This window comes from Lithobates pipiens, unplaced genomic scaffold, assembly GCF_037356315.1.
Source record: "Lithobates pipiens isolate NorthernLeopardFrog02 unplaced genomic scaffold, aLitPip1_a1.2 Scaffold_8, whole genome shotgun sequence".
NCBI lineage: Eukaryota > Metazoa > Chordata > Amphibia > Anura > Ranidae > Lithobates > Lithobates pipiens.
This window is the reverse complement of record NW_027507903.1, coordinates 473537014-473551526: the sequence shown is the minus strand read 5'-3', so window position 1 is coordinate 473551526 and position 14513 is coordinate 473537014. Positions and strand designations below refer to the sequence as shown.

The 14513-nt window shown below is 42.7% G+C and overlaps 1 protein-coding gene across 5 annotated transcripts in view; it reads left to right on the top strand.

The window, feature by feature from the left end:
* Positions 1-14513, top strand: part of ABCC9 (ATP binding cassette subfamily C member 9) — a 182096-nt gene that overhangs the window by 143889 nt on the left and 23694 nt on the right. For all 5 annotated transcript variants that reach the window (XM_077468695.1, XM_077468696.1, XM_077468694.1 and 2 more), the window contains 4 exons: positions 2623-2725; positions 11071-11172; positions 11265-11385; positions 12862-12992. In XM_077468695.1, coding sequence (XP_077324821.1) covers positions 2623-2725; positions 11071-11172; positions 11265-11385; positions 12862-12992 — 457 coding nt within the window. The remainder of the gene's footprint in view (positions 1-2622; positions 2726-11070; positions 11173-11264; positions 11386-12861; positions 12993-14513) is intronic.

Sequence of the window (14513 nt, the reverse complement as noted above, 5' to 3'; positions counted from 1 at the left end):
CTCAAACATCGGGCTCATCCCTAGATGTGATATGCATGTACAGTACATTGTATTATGCTCGGCATGGTTGAGAAGTTTATGGAGCAAATTATGTATTTGCTAAAAAAAAGTCCTCTAAAAATATGTTGAAATTACAGAAGAAAAATATATTTCACTACATATAATATTTCTTGTTATCCATATTTTGGTGTCTATGCATTGCTGTTGAGAGACTACTGATCCAAAAAGGCAGGGCCTACTCCAAATTGGCTATTATTCTTCAATATCGCATGCCTGGATTACTAATTATTTAATGCATGCATGCATTTATTTATTTTCTTTAGTGAATTGACTTTAACTCTGTTTTATACAGTATTTAGTGAGTGCTTGTGCTATTTTCAGTATCACATGCGATATTTGGGGAAAATGTGTCAGGTCACCCAAATACTGCAAACGATATGCTTTGGTGAATGGAGCCCAATATTTGTTCGGGGTTCAGCTTTAAGGTCTCTAAAGCTTGCATCTTTAATAACTTAAGTTATCCAATAAAGGAGAGCCACTTAAACTCCAAACTTTCTGCTCACTTTCCAAATATTTAATCAAAGATCAAAGTAAAGTAGATGTATACCATACTGGATGACATAGAGTTTGCTTTGCACTGTGAATTATACAAAGAAAATACTTGCTTTTCATCCTTTGTTACATTCCAGAGCTGCTTATCTCCTGCATCCTCCTGCAGCCACTTCCTGGTTACATGCACTCCAGCAATAGCTGCCTTTCTCAGGGTGTGTTCCTGATGGTGACACCAGTGGACCATAGCTGTGTGATGTTTATTATCTTCAAGATATCTTGCAAAAAAACACACTCTAATCCATTTCTTATCACCTGTCACATGTAAATAAATAATAGCTTAAGCCTTGGTTCACACTATGAACAACATATGAATTGCACAGGAACCACAGAACATTCCTGTGCAATTCACATGCAATTCAGTGCGGTCCAATTTGAGCCCATTCATTTTGAATGGCTGAAATCACACCACATTGCGCCAAAGATGTGCATGCACCTTTTCTGGATCCACACTGCAACCGGATTGCATGGTCCATTTGAACCATGCGATCCAGTGCAGGCAAACGCACTGAGGGTGTTATTAACTTTGTATTGACACCTGCAGTGGATTGCAAGGGCAGTTTTATTGGAATGCGGTGCTGGAACTGTACACGGAGCGTGTAGTTTTGCCACACCACATTAGTATGAAACAAGGCTAACGGTAGGACCTCTAGATCAGAGTATCCAGTCCTCGTGATTTATTAACATGAAAAAAAAAAAAAAAACGGCAACAGGACAAAGTACACAATCTTTCATAAAATGCAACATTTGAAGCCACCAAATAGGCTATTTTCAAGTACTCCATGCTTGAAAAAGATCCTGTTTGGTGGTTTAAAATTTTGTATTTTATAGAGGACTTGCACTTTAATAATTAACATGTTGCTGCTCGTTGACTTTGCGTATTTAATAAATCGCTCTATGGACTAGGTACTCTAGAAGTCCTCTGTGCAGATGGCTGTTGTTTTACTGTGTGTTGAAAAGGTCTATGGTGGTCTCCATTGGAAACCTGTGCGATCAGGTGACAACTTAGGAGCACAGAGAAAGAGTGTTGTCACCTTATGACAGTAAGTGTCTGTACAAGGACTTATTTTAGAGTATACCTAAAGGCAAACTTTTTTGGGGGGTTTTGGATTTTGGATAGAGTGGAGAGGGATTAGAATCCCTGTCAGTTTTTATTGCTGTCTGGGCTCCCATTAGGTAGATTCTATTAGTCCTGTTTACCATTATTGGTGAAAGTAAAAGAAAATCCCAAATGTTAGGTTATCCCCAGAAAAATAATAGAGGGAAATCTTCCAATGGGGGCACCAGTTCTGGTGACCAGGGGGTTCCCAAGGGATTATTTTCATTTACAGTGATTTCCTCTCATTTCCTGTTTGCCCATGGGACAGGAAGTGAACGGAAATCTCCGAAATGGGACACAGATGGAAAAAAAAGAAATCTGACAAGGGTTATAACCCTCCCTTGCTCTGTCCAAAATGAAAAAAAGTTTTGTGTATACTTCTACTTTAATGAAAGCTGACAATTCATAAAGCTTGAAAATTACTTTTGAAATGGAATTAGCATGTTAACATTGAAAAACCCACTCTGATAAATGCAGCCTTGGCTGGAGTGCATGTAGATAGGAAGTGACTGCAGGAGATCAAAAGATGAAAAAATTGTGAAAAAAAATATTTTATTCCAAAAAGTTCATGACTCTCATTGCTCCGGCAGGAAGTCTAGTCAATGGGATGTATGTGTACAGGCCACCTTAACATGGAGAGGAGGTAATTTTGGCACGCCAAGCCAATTATTTCCTGCTGTATGATTAATAGAATGCCAACCAAAGACTGTCTTCCATTTATCCTCTGTCTAGTCTCGTATGGCTTCCAACTGTCAGAATAGAAGCATCTGGGTGATGGCTTAGGACAGCACAGACAGGTCTTATTTCATACATATAATGATAAACATGATAAATTAGTTCTTATATAATGGACTGGACAGTAAATGAAAGATGTATTATCAATCAGTGTCTCAGTGACACTTTCTGCTTTGTAGGCACGAGTCCCGATTCAAGCAGCGCATGCTGGAACTGACCGACACAAACAACTTGGCCTATTTATTCCTTTCGGCGGCCAACAGGTGGCTGGAGGTCCGGACGGTAAGGAGAGATTGTGGCACTAACAGCAACCAGTCAAAATCTTTCTATATTTTATCCTAGAAAGTGTCAAGATTGAAAGATGATTCTCCATCCCCCCCCCCCCCCCCTTCTAACCCCTACCCCTAATTCCTCCCCTCTGCCCTATTTCTCCTGTCTCCACTTTTCTTTCCTCCTTTCTGGACTTTTTTTTTTTTCTTCTTTCTTCCCTCCCAGTTTATCTTTTCTATTTCTCCTTACTTCCCACTCCATTCTTCCTCTCTCCTTTCTCCATTCCTCCCCTCTATATTCCTCCTCTCTTGTCTTTCCTTTCCTTGCCACTTCCCTCTCTATTCCTCATTTCTACCCTCTCAATTGCTCCTCTCCCTCCCTCATTTCTTCATTCCACCCCTCTCTATATCTTCTCTCCTTCCAATTCCTCCCCTTTTCCCTGTCTATTCCTCCTTTCCGCATTTCCTCTCTGTTCTTTCTATTCCTCTATTCTCCTCTCATCTTTCCCCTCCCCATCCTTCATTTCCTCCCTCTCCATCTCTTCTCTGCCCTCCCATTCTTCCTTTGTTTTCTCCATTCCTCCACTCTGCTCTCTCTATTCCTTCTCCTTACTTCTCTGTTCCTGCCTTCTGCCCTCCCAATTCCTTCTCTCTCACCTTTCCATGTCTCCTCTCTTTTCTCTTCACTGCACTGCTCACCCCTCCCAATTCTTCCAATCTACCATCTCCATTCCTCCTATGCTCTTTCCATTTCTCCTCTCTGTCCTCTTCATTGCTACTCTCTCCTAGGGATGAGCCGAACACCCCCCGGTTCGGTTCGCACCAGAACTTGCGAACGACCCCCGCGTTCGGTACGAACGTTAGAACCCCATTGAAGTCTATGGGACTCGAACGTTCGAATTGGAAAGTGCTCATTTTAACGGCTAATATGCAAGATAGTGTCCTAAAAAGGGTTTGGGGACCTGCCTCCTGCCTCAGGGGACATGGGTCACTGCAAAAAAAAGTTTTAAAAACTACCGTTTTGGCGGGAGCACTGATTTTAATGACGATTAAAGTGAAAAAAAAAAAAGTGAAATATTCCTTTAAATATGGTGCCTGCGGGGTGTCTGTAGTATGCCTGTGAAGTGCCACGTGTTTCCCGTGTTTAGAACAGTCCCTGCACAAAATTACATTAAACGGAAATAACACCATTTAAAACTGCTTGCGGTTTTAATGTTATATCTGGTTCCTGCAATATGGTTGAAAATCATTGAGAAACATGGCATGGGTAGCCCTCCCTGCCCATTACCAGCCTATTTGGGTCTTGTACGCATATTAAGGGGAACCCCGTACCCATATTAAAAAAAGGAAATGCGTGTGGGCCCCAGGCCCTATATACTCAGAACAGCAGTATACAGGCGGTGCAAACAAGACAGGGACTGTGTAGGTTTGTTGTGTTAAGTTGAATCTGTTTGTCATTTTCAACCGGTACATTTTTAAAGTGTAGCTCCAGTCAAAAAAACTATCTTTAAGCTTTTTGGAAAACATAGGGAAGGGTTATCACCCCTGTATAATTTGTTTTGTCGTCCATCTTTTTTCATCTCACTTGCTGCTGTCTCCTTGCGTTTGCAAGTAGGAGATGTTTGTAAGTTGGATGTTTGAAAGTAGGGGCCTGCCCTATATTATAGCGGTATGTACTGGGTACAGAGCACGCAGACAGCACGCACTATCTCCTAACACTACTGACTGCAAGCTCTATTATTAACCACTTGTTAGCCCAATGTTTGCATAAAGTGAAAGATGAAGTTATGCTGAGTAAATAGATATCAAACATGTCACTCTTCAAAATTGCACATGCCCGTGGAATGGCGCCAAACGTCGCTACTTAAAAAATCCCCATAGGCGACGCTTTAAATATTTTTTTACTGGTTACATGTTTTGAGTTGCAGAGGAGGTCTAGGACTAGAATTATTGCTCTCGCTCTAACATTCTCGGCGATACCTCACATGTGTGGCACATGCGAGCACATGGGGACATGGGCGCTTTAATTTTTATTTTATTTTTTTATTGTTCATTTTACTTTATTTATTTTAGTTTGACATTTTTTTTCCCAAAAATATATTTTTGATCACTTTTATTCCTATTACAAGAAATGTAAACATCCCTTGTAATAGGAATATGGGGTGACAGGTCCTCTTTACAGTGAAATCTGGGGGGTCAATATGACCCCACATCTCACCTCTAGGCTGGGAAGCCTGAAATAAAAAATAAAAAAAAGATTCTGGCTTTGATCGTACTGGCGAGTTGGTAGAAGCACCGGAGGGCGGTGAGGGGTGGGGGGCGTCTATGGCTGGGTATTTCAGGGTATCACCGAGTATGGCTGGGTATCTCTGAGTATGGCTGGGTATGGCAATTTATGGCAGGGTATTACAGAGTATTGGCGGGGTATTGGCGGGGTACTACAGAGTAATAGCAGGGTACTGCACTGCAGAGTAATGGCGGGGTACTGCACTGCAGAGTAATGGCGGGGTACTGCAGAGTAATGGCGGGGTACTGCACTGCAGAGTAATGGCAGGGTACTGCACTGCAGAGTAATGGCGGGGTACTGCACTGCAGAGTAATGGCGGGGTACTACAGAGTAATGGCAGGGTACTGCACTGCAGAGTAATGGCAGGGTACTGCACTGCAGAGTAATGGCGGGGTACTGCAGAGTAATGGCGGGGTACTGCAGAGTAATGGCAGGGTACTGCAGAGTATGCACTGGTATTGCAGAGTATTGGCAGGGAATTGAGGGGTTAAATTCGGTGAGCAGCGATGTGGGCACTGCAGATGCAGCCCACATCGCTGCTGACACCGATCTCTTTCCCCTCCGCTGTACCGATCGGTACAGAAAGGGGAGGGAGGAACAGGCGTCATAACATGACGCCGGTTTGTTTCCAAGTGATCACTCCGTCATTTGACGGAGCAATCACGTGGTAAACGGCCGCTATGAGCGGCCGTTTACCGTGATGCGCCGGGTCCTATGGACCCGGCGGTCACGGATGCTCTCGAGTGCGCACACCTCGGGGCACGCGAGAGCAGAATTCTGGGAGGCCGTTAATTAACGGCCTCTCTGAGTTAAACAACCGCCCTGAAGCCGTTAATCGGCAATGGGCAGTTGTTAAGTGGTTAAAGCTAGATCACTAGCTATATAGGTGAGGTGAATATAGTGGTGTATACTGCAGTCAGGGCACAGACAACAACCACTACACAGCAGCAAGATAGGAAATCAGCCAAAAACGATTGGTGTGTACTGTGTTGAAGGTACACAGAACACCCACTGCTTCAGATGCTAAGTAACACACTACAGGAGGCCGCCTTAAAGGCGGCCTTATATAGTGTGGGGCGTGCACTACACAGCCTGAGCTATGATTGGCCACAGGCAGGATGCCTGTGGCCAATCATGGCTCTCCTCGCTGCCGGCGCTGCGATTGGCCAAGCATGCGGGGTCACAGTGCATGCTTGGCCAATCATCGGGCAGCAATGCACTGCGCCAACGCAGTGCATTGTGGTCCGCGCGCGTCACTCGAATTTTGACGCGAACGGCCAAAACGTTCGGAATTCGCCGAACGGCCAATGTTCGAGTCGAATGTACGTTCGACTCGAACACGAAGCTCATCCCTACTCTCTCCTCTCTCTCCTCTTCTCTCCATTGCTCCTCTCCCCTCCCTCTACCTCTTCTCTCCATTCTTTCTCTCTCTCCCCTCTCCATTTGTCTTCTCCCACCTCACAATTTCTCTTCTCTCCCCTCTCTATTCCTCCTTTGTTCTCTCTATTCATCCTTTCTGCTCTCTATTTCTTTTCTCTCCCTCTCTATTCCTCCCATCTGCCATCTCTATTCTTTCTCTCTCACCTCTCCATTTCTCCTCTGTTCCCTCTTAATTTCTCTGCTCACCTATCTCTCCTCTCTCCTCTCCATTCTTCACCTGCCCTCTATTATATATTTATTTCTCCTCTCTTCTCTCTCCATTTTTTCTCCCTACTCTCTCCCATTTCCATTCCTACCCTCTGCCCTCTTCATTCCTTCCCAGGCCCCTTTCCATTCCTTCTCCTCTCACCACTCCATTTCTCTTCTCTCCCCCCTCCATTCTTCCTCTCTCTATTCCTCCTTTCTGCTTTCTCTATTCCATCTCCATACCTCTCTATTTCACCCCTCTGCCGTCTCCATTCCTTCTCTCTCATCACCTCTCCATTTCTCCTATCTTCCCTTTTAATTTCTCTGCTTACCTATTTTCATTACTCCACTTCCCCCTCTCCATTTTTCCCTTGTCCTCTCCTTTTTCTCCTCTCTTCTCTCTCCATTTTTTTCTGTCTCCCTTCTCCATTCCTCCCTCTCCACTTTCCATCCTTCCTGTCTCACCTCCCCATTTCTTTTGTCTCACCTCTCCATTTTTACCTCTTTCTAGTTCTCCTCTTCCCCTCGTCTCTATTCCTCTTCTCTCACCTCTCCATTCTTCTTCTGTCCATTCTCCAATCCTCTCTCTTCCCTTTCTCTCTTCTACATTCCTTCTCTCTCCCTCTCTAGTTCTGCTCTCTGCCCTCCCCTTCTCTCCTTTATCAACACTACATTCCTCTTTTCACTTTTCCATTCCTTCTTTCTTTCCTCTCCATTCCTGTTCTCTCCTCTTTCCGTTCCTCTTCTCTCACCTCTCTGCTCCTCCTCTCTCTCTTTTCCATTTCTGCTCTTCTCCTTTATAATTGCTCTTCTCTCCCCTCTGGTTCCATGTCTCCATTTCTCCTCTCTCCACTATCACCCTTCCACTTTTTCTTGTCTTCCCACCCCTACTCCCCTTTCACTTCTTCTCCTTCCCTATTCCTTCTTCCACCCCTCTACATTTCTCTTTTCTCCCCTCTATTTCCTCTTCAGCTCCCCTCTGCCCCCTCCACATATACTCTTTAGGTCACAGTCAGACACAGATCACTTGAACTCAATGGTCACAGTGATGATTTACAGATTTAAATCGAAAACATAATGTTTCAAACTTTCTGTAAAGTCAGTCATTTTAAAGGAGGAGTGATTAATCCTATTATGGGGAGTCCCGGTAGGTTCAGTATGGCCAACAGTACACTAATGACAAATCCCTTTGGGTTGTATTTTTCTGGAGCTCATTGATATTACCCGTGTGAAAAGAAAATGTCCAAATTCCCTGCGCCAATTGATTTCCAGTTATCAGGGGTTAGAAAATTAAAATAAGAATCTCATTGGTTGGCATGGACAAAACAATTAGTCTTTCGACATTCTTTATTCTGAATAATGTTCACATCTTCAATGTTAGCAAAACAATATATCTCCTTGTATTTTTCATCTTCAGATGGAAGAGTGGCGCAGGCCACACTTTCTCTCTTTTTTTTTCTTTTTCTTCATTATATTTAAATAATTACAATTTTATTCTGGATTTTGATGCGTTCTAGTAGGCATACCTTTTCTAGTTTATGAAATATAACCTAGTTGTTATTGCCTATTTTCATGCCTTTTTCTCAACTTTCTTAGATGTTTACTATTGCCACTAAGCATATCACAATCCAAACAAATGTTTTTTTTTTTTTTTGTCATATTTTGTGAAAGAATGTGTTATGTTTATTATTATTTGTATAATTCAAATGGTACTCCCTTGAGATTTTTACCAGCTTAGTAATGTTATATAATGTGGTGAGTGGAGTTGTCCCCCTCACACCTATATGATCTCTTCTTATATACTGGTTCTTTTATTTTGTTGTTTTTGTAATCTTTGATACAATCTAATAAAAATATATTGCTTAAAAAAAAGAGTGGCACACATGTTAATCATCTCCAACCATGTTGAACAAATATTTGTACAAAAGAGAAAAAACTTTGCTCTCAGTCAGTTGACAGAACACAGAATAGCAAACTGTTCAGGGTTAACCGTAGGGTACACAGTGTGCCAGCAAGCCCGCTGCCCCACCCCCCCCCCCCTTAGAGAAGAGCCAGGCAATGACTATTACCACAAGACTGTGTTTATGTACGCTGATCCGTCTGTCATTATGACGCAGCACAGCCCACATCTTACCAAAGTTTACCACAATGCACACTAATGCATGGCATCCCATGCAGTTTATTGCAGTGCCAATCATTTATGCCCAATCACATCTGTGGGGTTTTAATATGGTGCCATAATGCACACCTATTAACACACGTTATGCTGCACATTCATTTGCACAGTACCAAGGCAGCCCATTCAATAGGATGACAATGCACTACAATGGATCAGAAAACACAACTGTTTAGTGGTTGTGTGGTCTTGGGTTAGTTGTGTCACCTTCAAGTTCTGTTCAAGTATATTGAGCTTTGACTGAAAATTGGCATTGTTTTTAATAATAAGCTAACCCTACCAAAAGGTTTTGGCTTTAGATATACCTACTATAAACCTAACACTAGCTCTAAACTTCAGGCAAAATTTGTACTTTTATACCAAAAAAGAATCATAAATATGGCAATAAATAATATCAGATTCTAGGGAAAAAATCTTTGCCCCTTCTTGTTTCAGATTGTACCATTCTTTCTGGTATGACATCACATCCGGTCCTCGCTCCTACAGGCTCTGCTCTTCTGTTACTGGAGTGTAGCCTGTGGGAGCAAGGACTGGACATGATGTCATACCAGTCACTGGAGTGTAGCCTATGGGAGCAAGGACCGGACGTGATGTCATACCAGGAAGAATGGTACCCCCCCCCCCCCCCCCCATTAATGCTTGATGTTTTTTTTTATTTATGTAAGCAGTATTTTACAGTGGAATAAAGTGATTTTTTGATATATTACACTAATGGGCCATCCTCTTTGGCCCCACATAGTATATGGGCATCCAACAGTGCGTGGGCAAATGCTCTTAAAGTGACCATAACCCCATTACAGAGGAGGAACATCTGAGTAGATAAGAGTACCCTAGTGAGTGGGAGGCCATAGATTAGGTTCAAAATTTGTTTGGTTTAGTGGGGACCGGTTGAATTTCTATCCACCAATGGCCATTCCTGTTCATAAGAAGTCAATCTAATGGTCAACTTCTCATGGCGAGAAGAACAGGGGGTGCCAGACTAAGTGCAGCATTAAAATTGACAGTTTAATTACAGGTTAGGACAAGTGGAAACTCACGAATGGATGAATAATACAGGCACACATCATGGTAGCAGTCAGTCTCAGGACCTCACTGGAACATCCCAATAGTATGGCAGCAACGAGCAGTGGCTATGTAAACAGATGGTAGTAGGAAGTGGCCAGTCACCGCCATAACCAGCGTGGAACGCAAGATGGCGCCAGACCAGACATGACATCACTATGGAGGGCGTGCTGACGTGTAAGTAGGTGGTAGACTTCTGCTTCTTTCTCAGATGTCTGAAAAAGAAGTGGAAGCTTTGAAACATGTTATCGCCAACTTGCACGCCAGCCAGCTCTCAGTAGTGACGTCACATCTGGCTCAGCACCATTTTGCATTCTACAGTGGTTACAGCGCGATTGGCTACTTACTACTATCATCTGTTTACACAGCCACTGCCCAATGCTGCCTGTGACAGGAGTCACTTTGGGTGGAACCCAGCTTACCTTAGAGAGCTCTGGAAACTCCTTGTCCAGCTCCTCTGGCCCCTCCTATGTGTAAGTTATCCTGTGTCTGTTAGGTGCACAGGGTGACCGAGAACCCCAGTCAGGTCTGCACTAAGCAGACTCGCCGTACAATCACACCGGATTCAGTATTTCCTTTTACCCCTGTTATTGTTGGATTGTTGGAAAAACTTTGTTCAGTGTACAGTGCTGCAGCGCTGATCAGTGTACTCTGACAGCAGAGGAACCCTTGCTGTCGGAATACAGTAGCACAGTGGTGAGGATTCCTCTATCCACCTTGTATGCCCAGCTTGATTCCTGGCAGTTACACTAAGATAGCAGTGGCTCTTTGGAGCAGGGCCCCAATGGGGGATCCTCTGGTGGGTCGGTCAAAGCTTGCACACATGCCATGTGATAATCTTCTGGATGCCACTGAATATACATTGTGTGCCCTTCCTGGAGCGCCTACCTTAGGTTGCCTATAAGTATTATAGTTCATCGCGGGCAGTGATAATGAGGGTCATAAACAGCTGATATTGCACACAGAGATTTTTCAACATCCACATGAGCCCTTGCCAGTCCACAAAGGAGATCACAATGTATCCCAACGGTGGTTCGTGGTAAGGTATATAAGTCACCAAACAATTCCTTTCAGAATTATTTGTCCAGTAGATTGTTATCTATTTCAATGTCATCTGAAAGTATATTGATGGATTTTTACATTGCATTATGAATGACTGGCACAGGAAACCTTACCATGTCTTTAAATCATTTTCTTCTGCCCTCAGGATTATCTGGGTGCTTGTATTGTTCTAACAGCAGCCATCACCTCCATCACCTCGGGTATGAACGCTGGAGTTGTGGGTTTGGGCCTCACCTACGCACTGACGGTTTGTATATGATGGTTCTGCCATTTATACAGTAACACTTAGCCAGTATATGGGGTAAAGTTGACTTGCCCTATGATGTCTCTCCTCTGTAGGTGACCAATTACCTGAACTGGGTGGTGAGGAATTTGGCAGACCTAGAAGTCCAGATCGGAGCAGTGAAGAAGGTGAACAGTTTTCTGAACATTGAGTCGGAGTGTTACGAGGGATCTATGGGTAAGATTGATCTCCTGTTATTCCAGAGGCATACCAAATGTTGTTATTTGCGCATCCCATATTTAATAAATAATTTAATAAATAATTTCTAAAACTGGAGAGCCCAAAATCTGGTTCAGCACTGTATAGAGACCAGTCAGCTTCCAGGTTTTTTGTAAAAGCTTAATTGAACAAGCTGAAGTTAGAAGGTGATTGGCTACCATGCACAGCTGCACCAGATTTTGCACTCTCCAGTTTTAATAAAACAACCTCACTGTTTGTAGTTGGAAGTATTGTTCACAAAACTGTTGTTGTCATATATCTTGTTTTTTTGTGTTTCTGTTAGATTTGAACTCTAGGCATAAAAGACAATTATATATTTAAAATAATTAAATGCAACTAGGATAAGAAAATCTATTTGATTAGATTTCAGCCCCCTGCTACTCAGATTGGGAGAAGAAGGGGTACCACTAAGGACCCATAAGGTTTCTTGCATTTACATGTGCTAATAGGTTAAGAGCAGAGAGATTACTTCATTAGTCTGTTGCTGCACTTTCATTATCCAATCACCAATCAAGGGTGGGGCAGTGACCAAGCTGTGTTTTTAAACTACAGTAGAGAAAAATCAGGTCAGCAGACTGGCTGTCTAAGACCCCATACACACTATTTGATTTTCTGCAGATTTTTGTCTTCATATTTACCAAAACCATATAATATGAGGTCAAACTTTAAGAGTTTCAATTTGTATGCAATCAGGCAGGCCCTTCTACTACATGGTTTTGGTAAATCTGAAGACAAAAATCTGCAGAAAATCTAATAGTGTATATGGGGCTTAAGGCTGCATTCACACTTCAGCGTTTTGAATTGCGGGCAGTTTTGCCTAGAATCTGCCCGTGATTTGAAAGCACCGATGTGTAAATGGCAAATCGTGGGACTCGAATTTGAGATGCCATTCATTTGAATGACACCTCAAATAGCGGCATGGGTCTGCAATGATTGTGGTGTGACGACATGTTTCCCACAATGCATGTTGCTGTGATTGCAGCATGATTTATCGTTGCGACAATTGCTGCTGACCCGCACTGCGATTTGAGGTGTCATTCAGATGAATTTCAAATGCGAGTCCCACGATTTGTCATTCACACATCGGCTCTTTCAAATCGTGGACAGATTTGCGGCAGATCTGCCCGCGATTCAAAGCGCTGAAGTGTGAATGCAGCCTTAGGTCCCATCTTTTGGCAGGTAACATGGTTTTTACTTTTAACCCTTTGCCTGGAGTTCAGCTTTAAAAATGAAACAGAAATTTCTGTATAATGTTATTTTCTAGAGTACAATAACAAGGGACCCAAGATATTGTGTAGTATAGGAGCCTGTGATTTTCAAAGGTGGCCCTAACAAGGGGACACGGGGTGACAATAGGAGCCATTCTGAGCTTGTGAGATTGAATTGTATTTCATGCATGATACCGATAACACCACTTTGTTTCCAAAATTTAAGATCCACAACAAGTGCCGGATGATTGGCCAAAGACCGGAGAAATTCAAATTAGTGATCTGTGCGTACGCTATGAGAACAACCTGAAGCCAGTCCTGAAGCATGTCAAAGCTTACATTAAACCAGGACAGAAGGTATGAATATTGTCAATATCAAGTAATTGTCTGACTTATTCATCGGAGGCCAGCTCTGCTAACTACACTAATGTCATCTTGGGGTTTTGTCACACCACCCAGACCTGATATTTCAGAGGTTGGTGGAGAATTGAGTCTTCTAATGGGTTCTTCTGTCTCTTGGGGACTCAGGTGGTGCTATCTTTGTTCAGGCATCCTTCAGGGTCACCAAATATTTAATGGACTGAGATGCTGGCACAGACATGACATAACCATGTAAATCCTGGTACCTGTGTAGCTTTTGGCCCCTTTCACACAGGCCCGTTCGTATCCGCCTGTCAGTTTTTCAGGCAGATCCAAGCAGGCCATCCATTGACTTCTATATATAGGAAGGCGGATGTCAGCGGAGATGTGTCCGCTGACACCCGTCTGCCAGCTGATCCACCAAAATCAGACCTATGGTAATTGAAAATGAAAATGCGGCGCTACCAAAAAAGTGCTAAATAAAAATGAGTGTATGGTAATCTCAAAATAAATGTGGATCAAAATGTTATTCACTAAATATAAATACAATGGAAAATAAATATATCAAAAATTCAAACAAATATGCGTGTATGCAAATATATGCAAAATTAGTGAATAAAAAATTGTGGAGAAATATTCAAACCCCTAAACAATCCACATAGACAATCCCAATCCAAACAAACATAATAAAATAACCATATGAAGAATAAAAAATAGTGAATATCGTGAAAAAATGAATATTTAGACATATGATGCAAACACGTGATAGTCCATAAATTTAAAGTGCATTAATGACTAATGCCATTGTAAAATTAATAAATAGAGTTCATGCAAAAGATGTGAAGAGGCGATTCCCACAAGTGATAGATCACTGCAAACTTCAGTGCTTAATGGGTGCACCACCTATTTCCCCCAGCCTCTCACCTCCAATATCTGGTATACAGGCACTGTGTACAAGGGGTAACTGCTGGCTTCTATTTCGTTCCCACTGCTTCACCGCTGATTAACTTTTCACTGTGAGGATAAATGTTACATGCCCTCCCAATAGCTCCAGGATATCCAGGCCATAAAGAGTGGAAAAACACAGAGGGCTCTCATGTGTAGTAACTTGGCTATTTTATTGAAAACAACAGTAAAATCCACACTTACATTTAAAATATCAGCAGAGTGTGCAGCAGACGCGGACTTCCGGTTTCGGCCGTAAACCGGAAGTGATGGGTCCGACACCGAATTCCTTCCCTGACGCGTTGCGTTACAGAACGTAACTTTTTCAAAGGGTGATCGAAATAGAAGCCAGCAGTTACCCCTTGTACACAGTGCCTGTATACCAGATATTGGAGGTGAGAGGCTGGGGGAAATAGGTGGTGCACCCATTAAGCACTGAAGTTTGCAGTGATCTATCACTTGTGGGAATCGCCTCTTCACATCTTTTGCATGAACTCTATTTATTAATTTTACAATGGCATTAGTCATTAATGCACTTTAAATTTATGGACTATCACGTGTTTGCATCATATG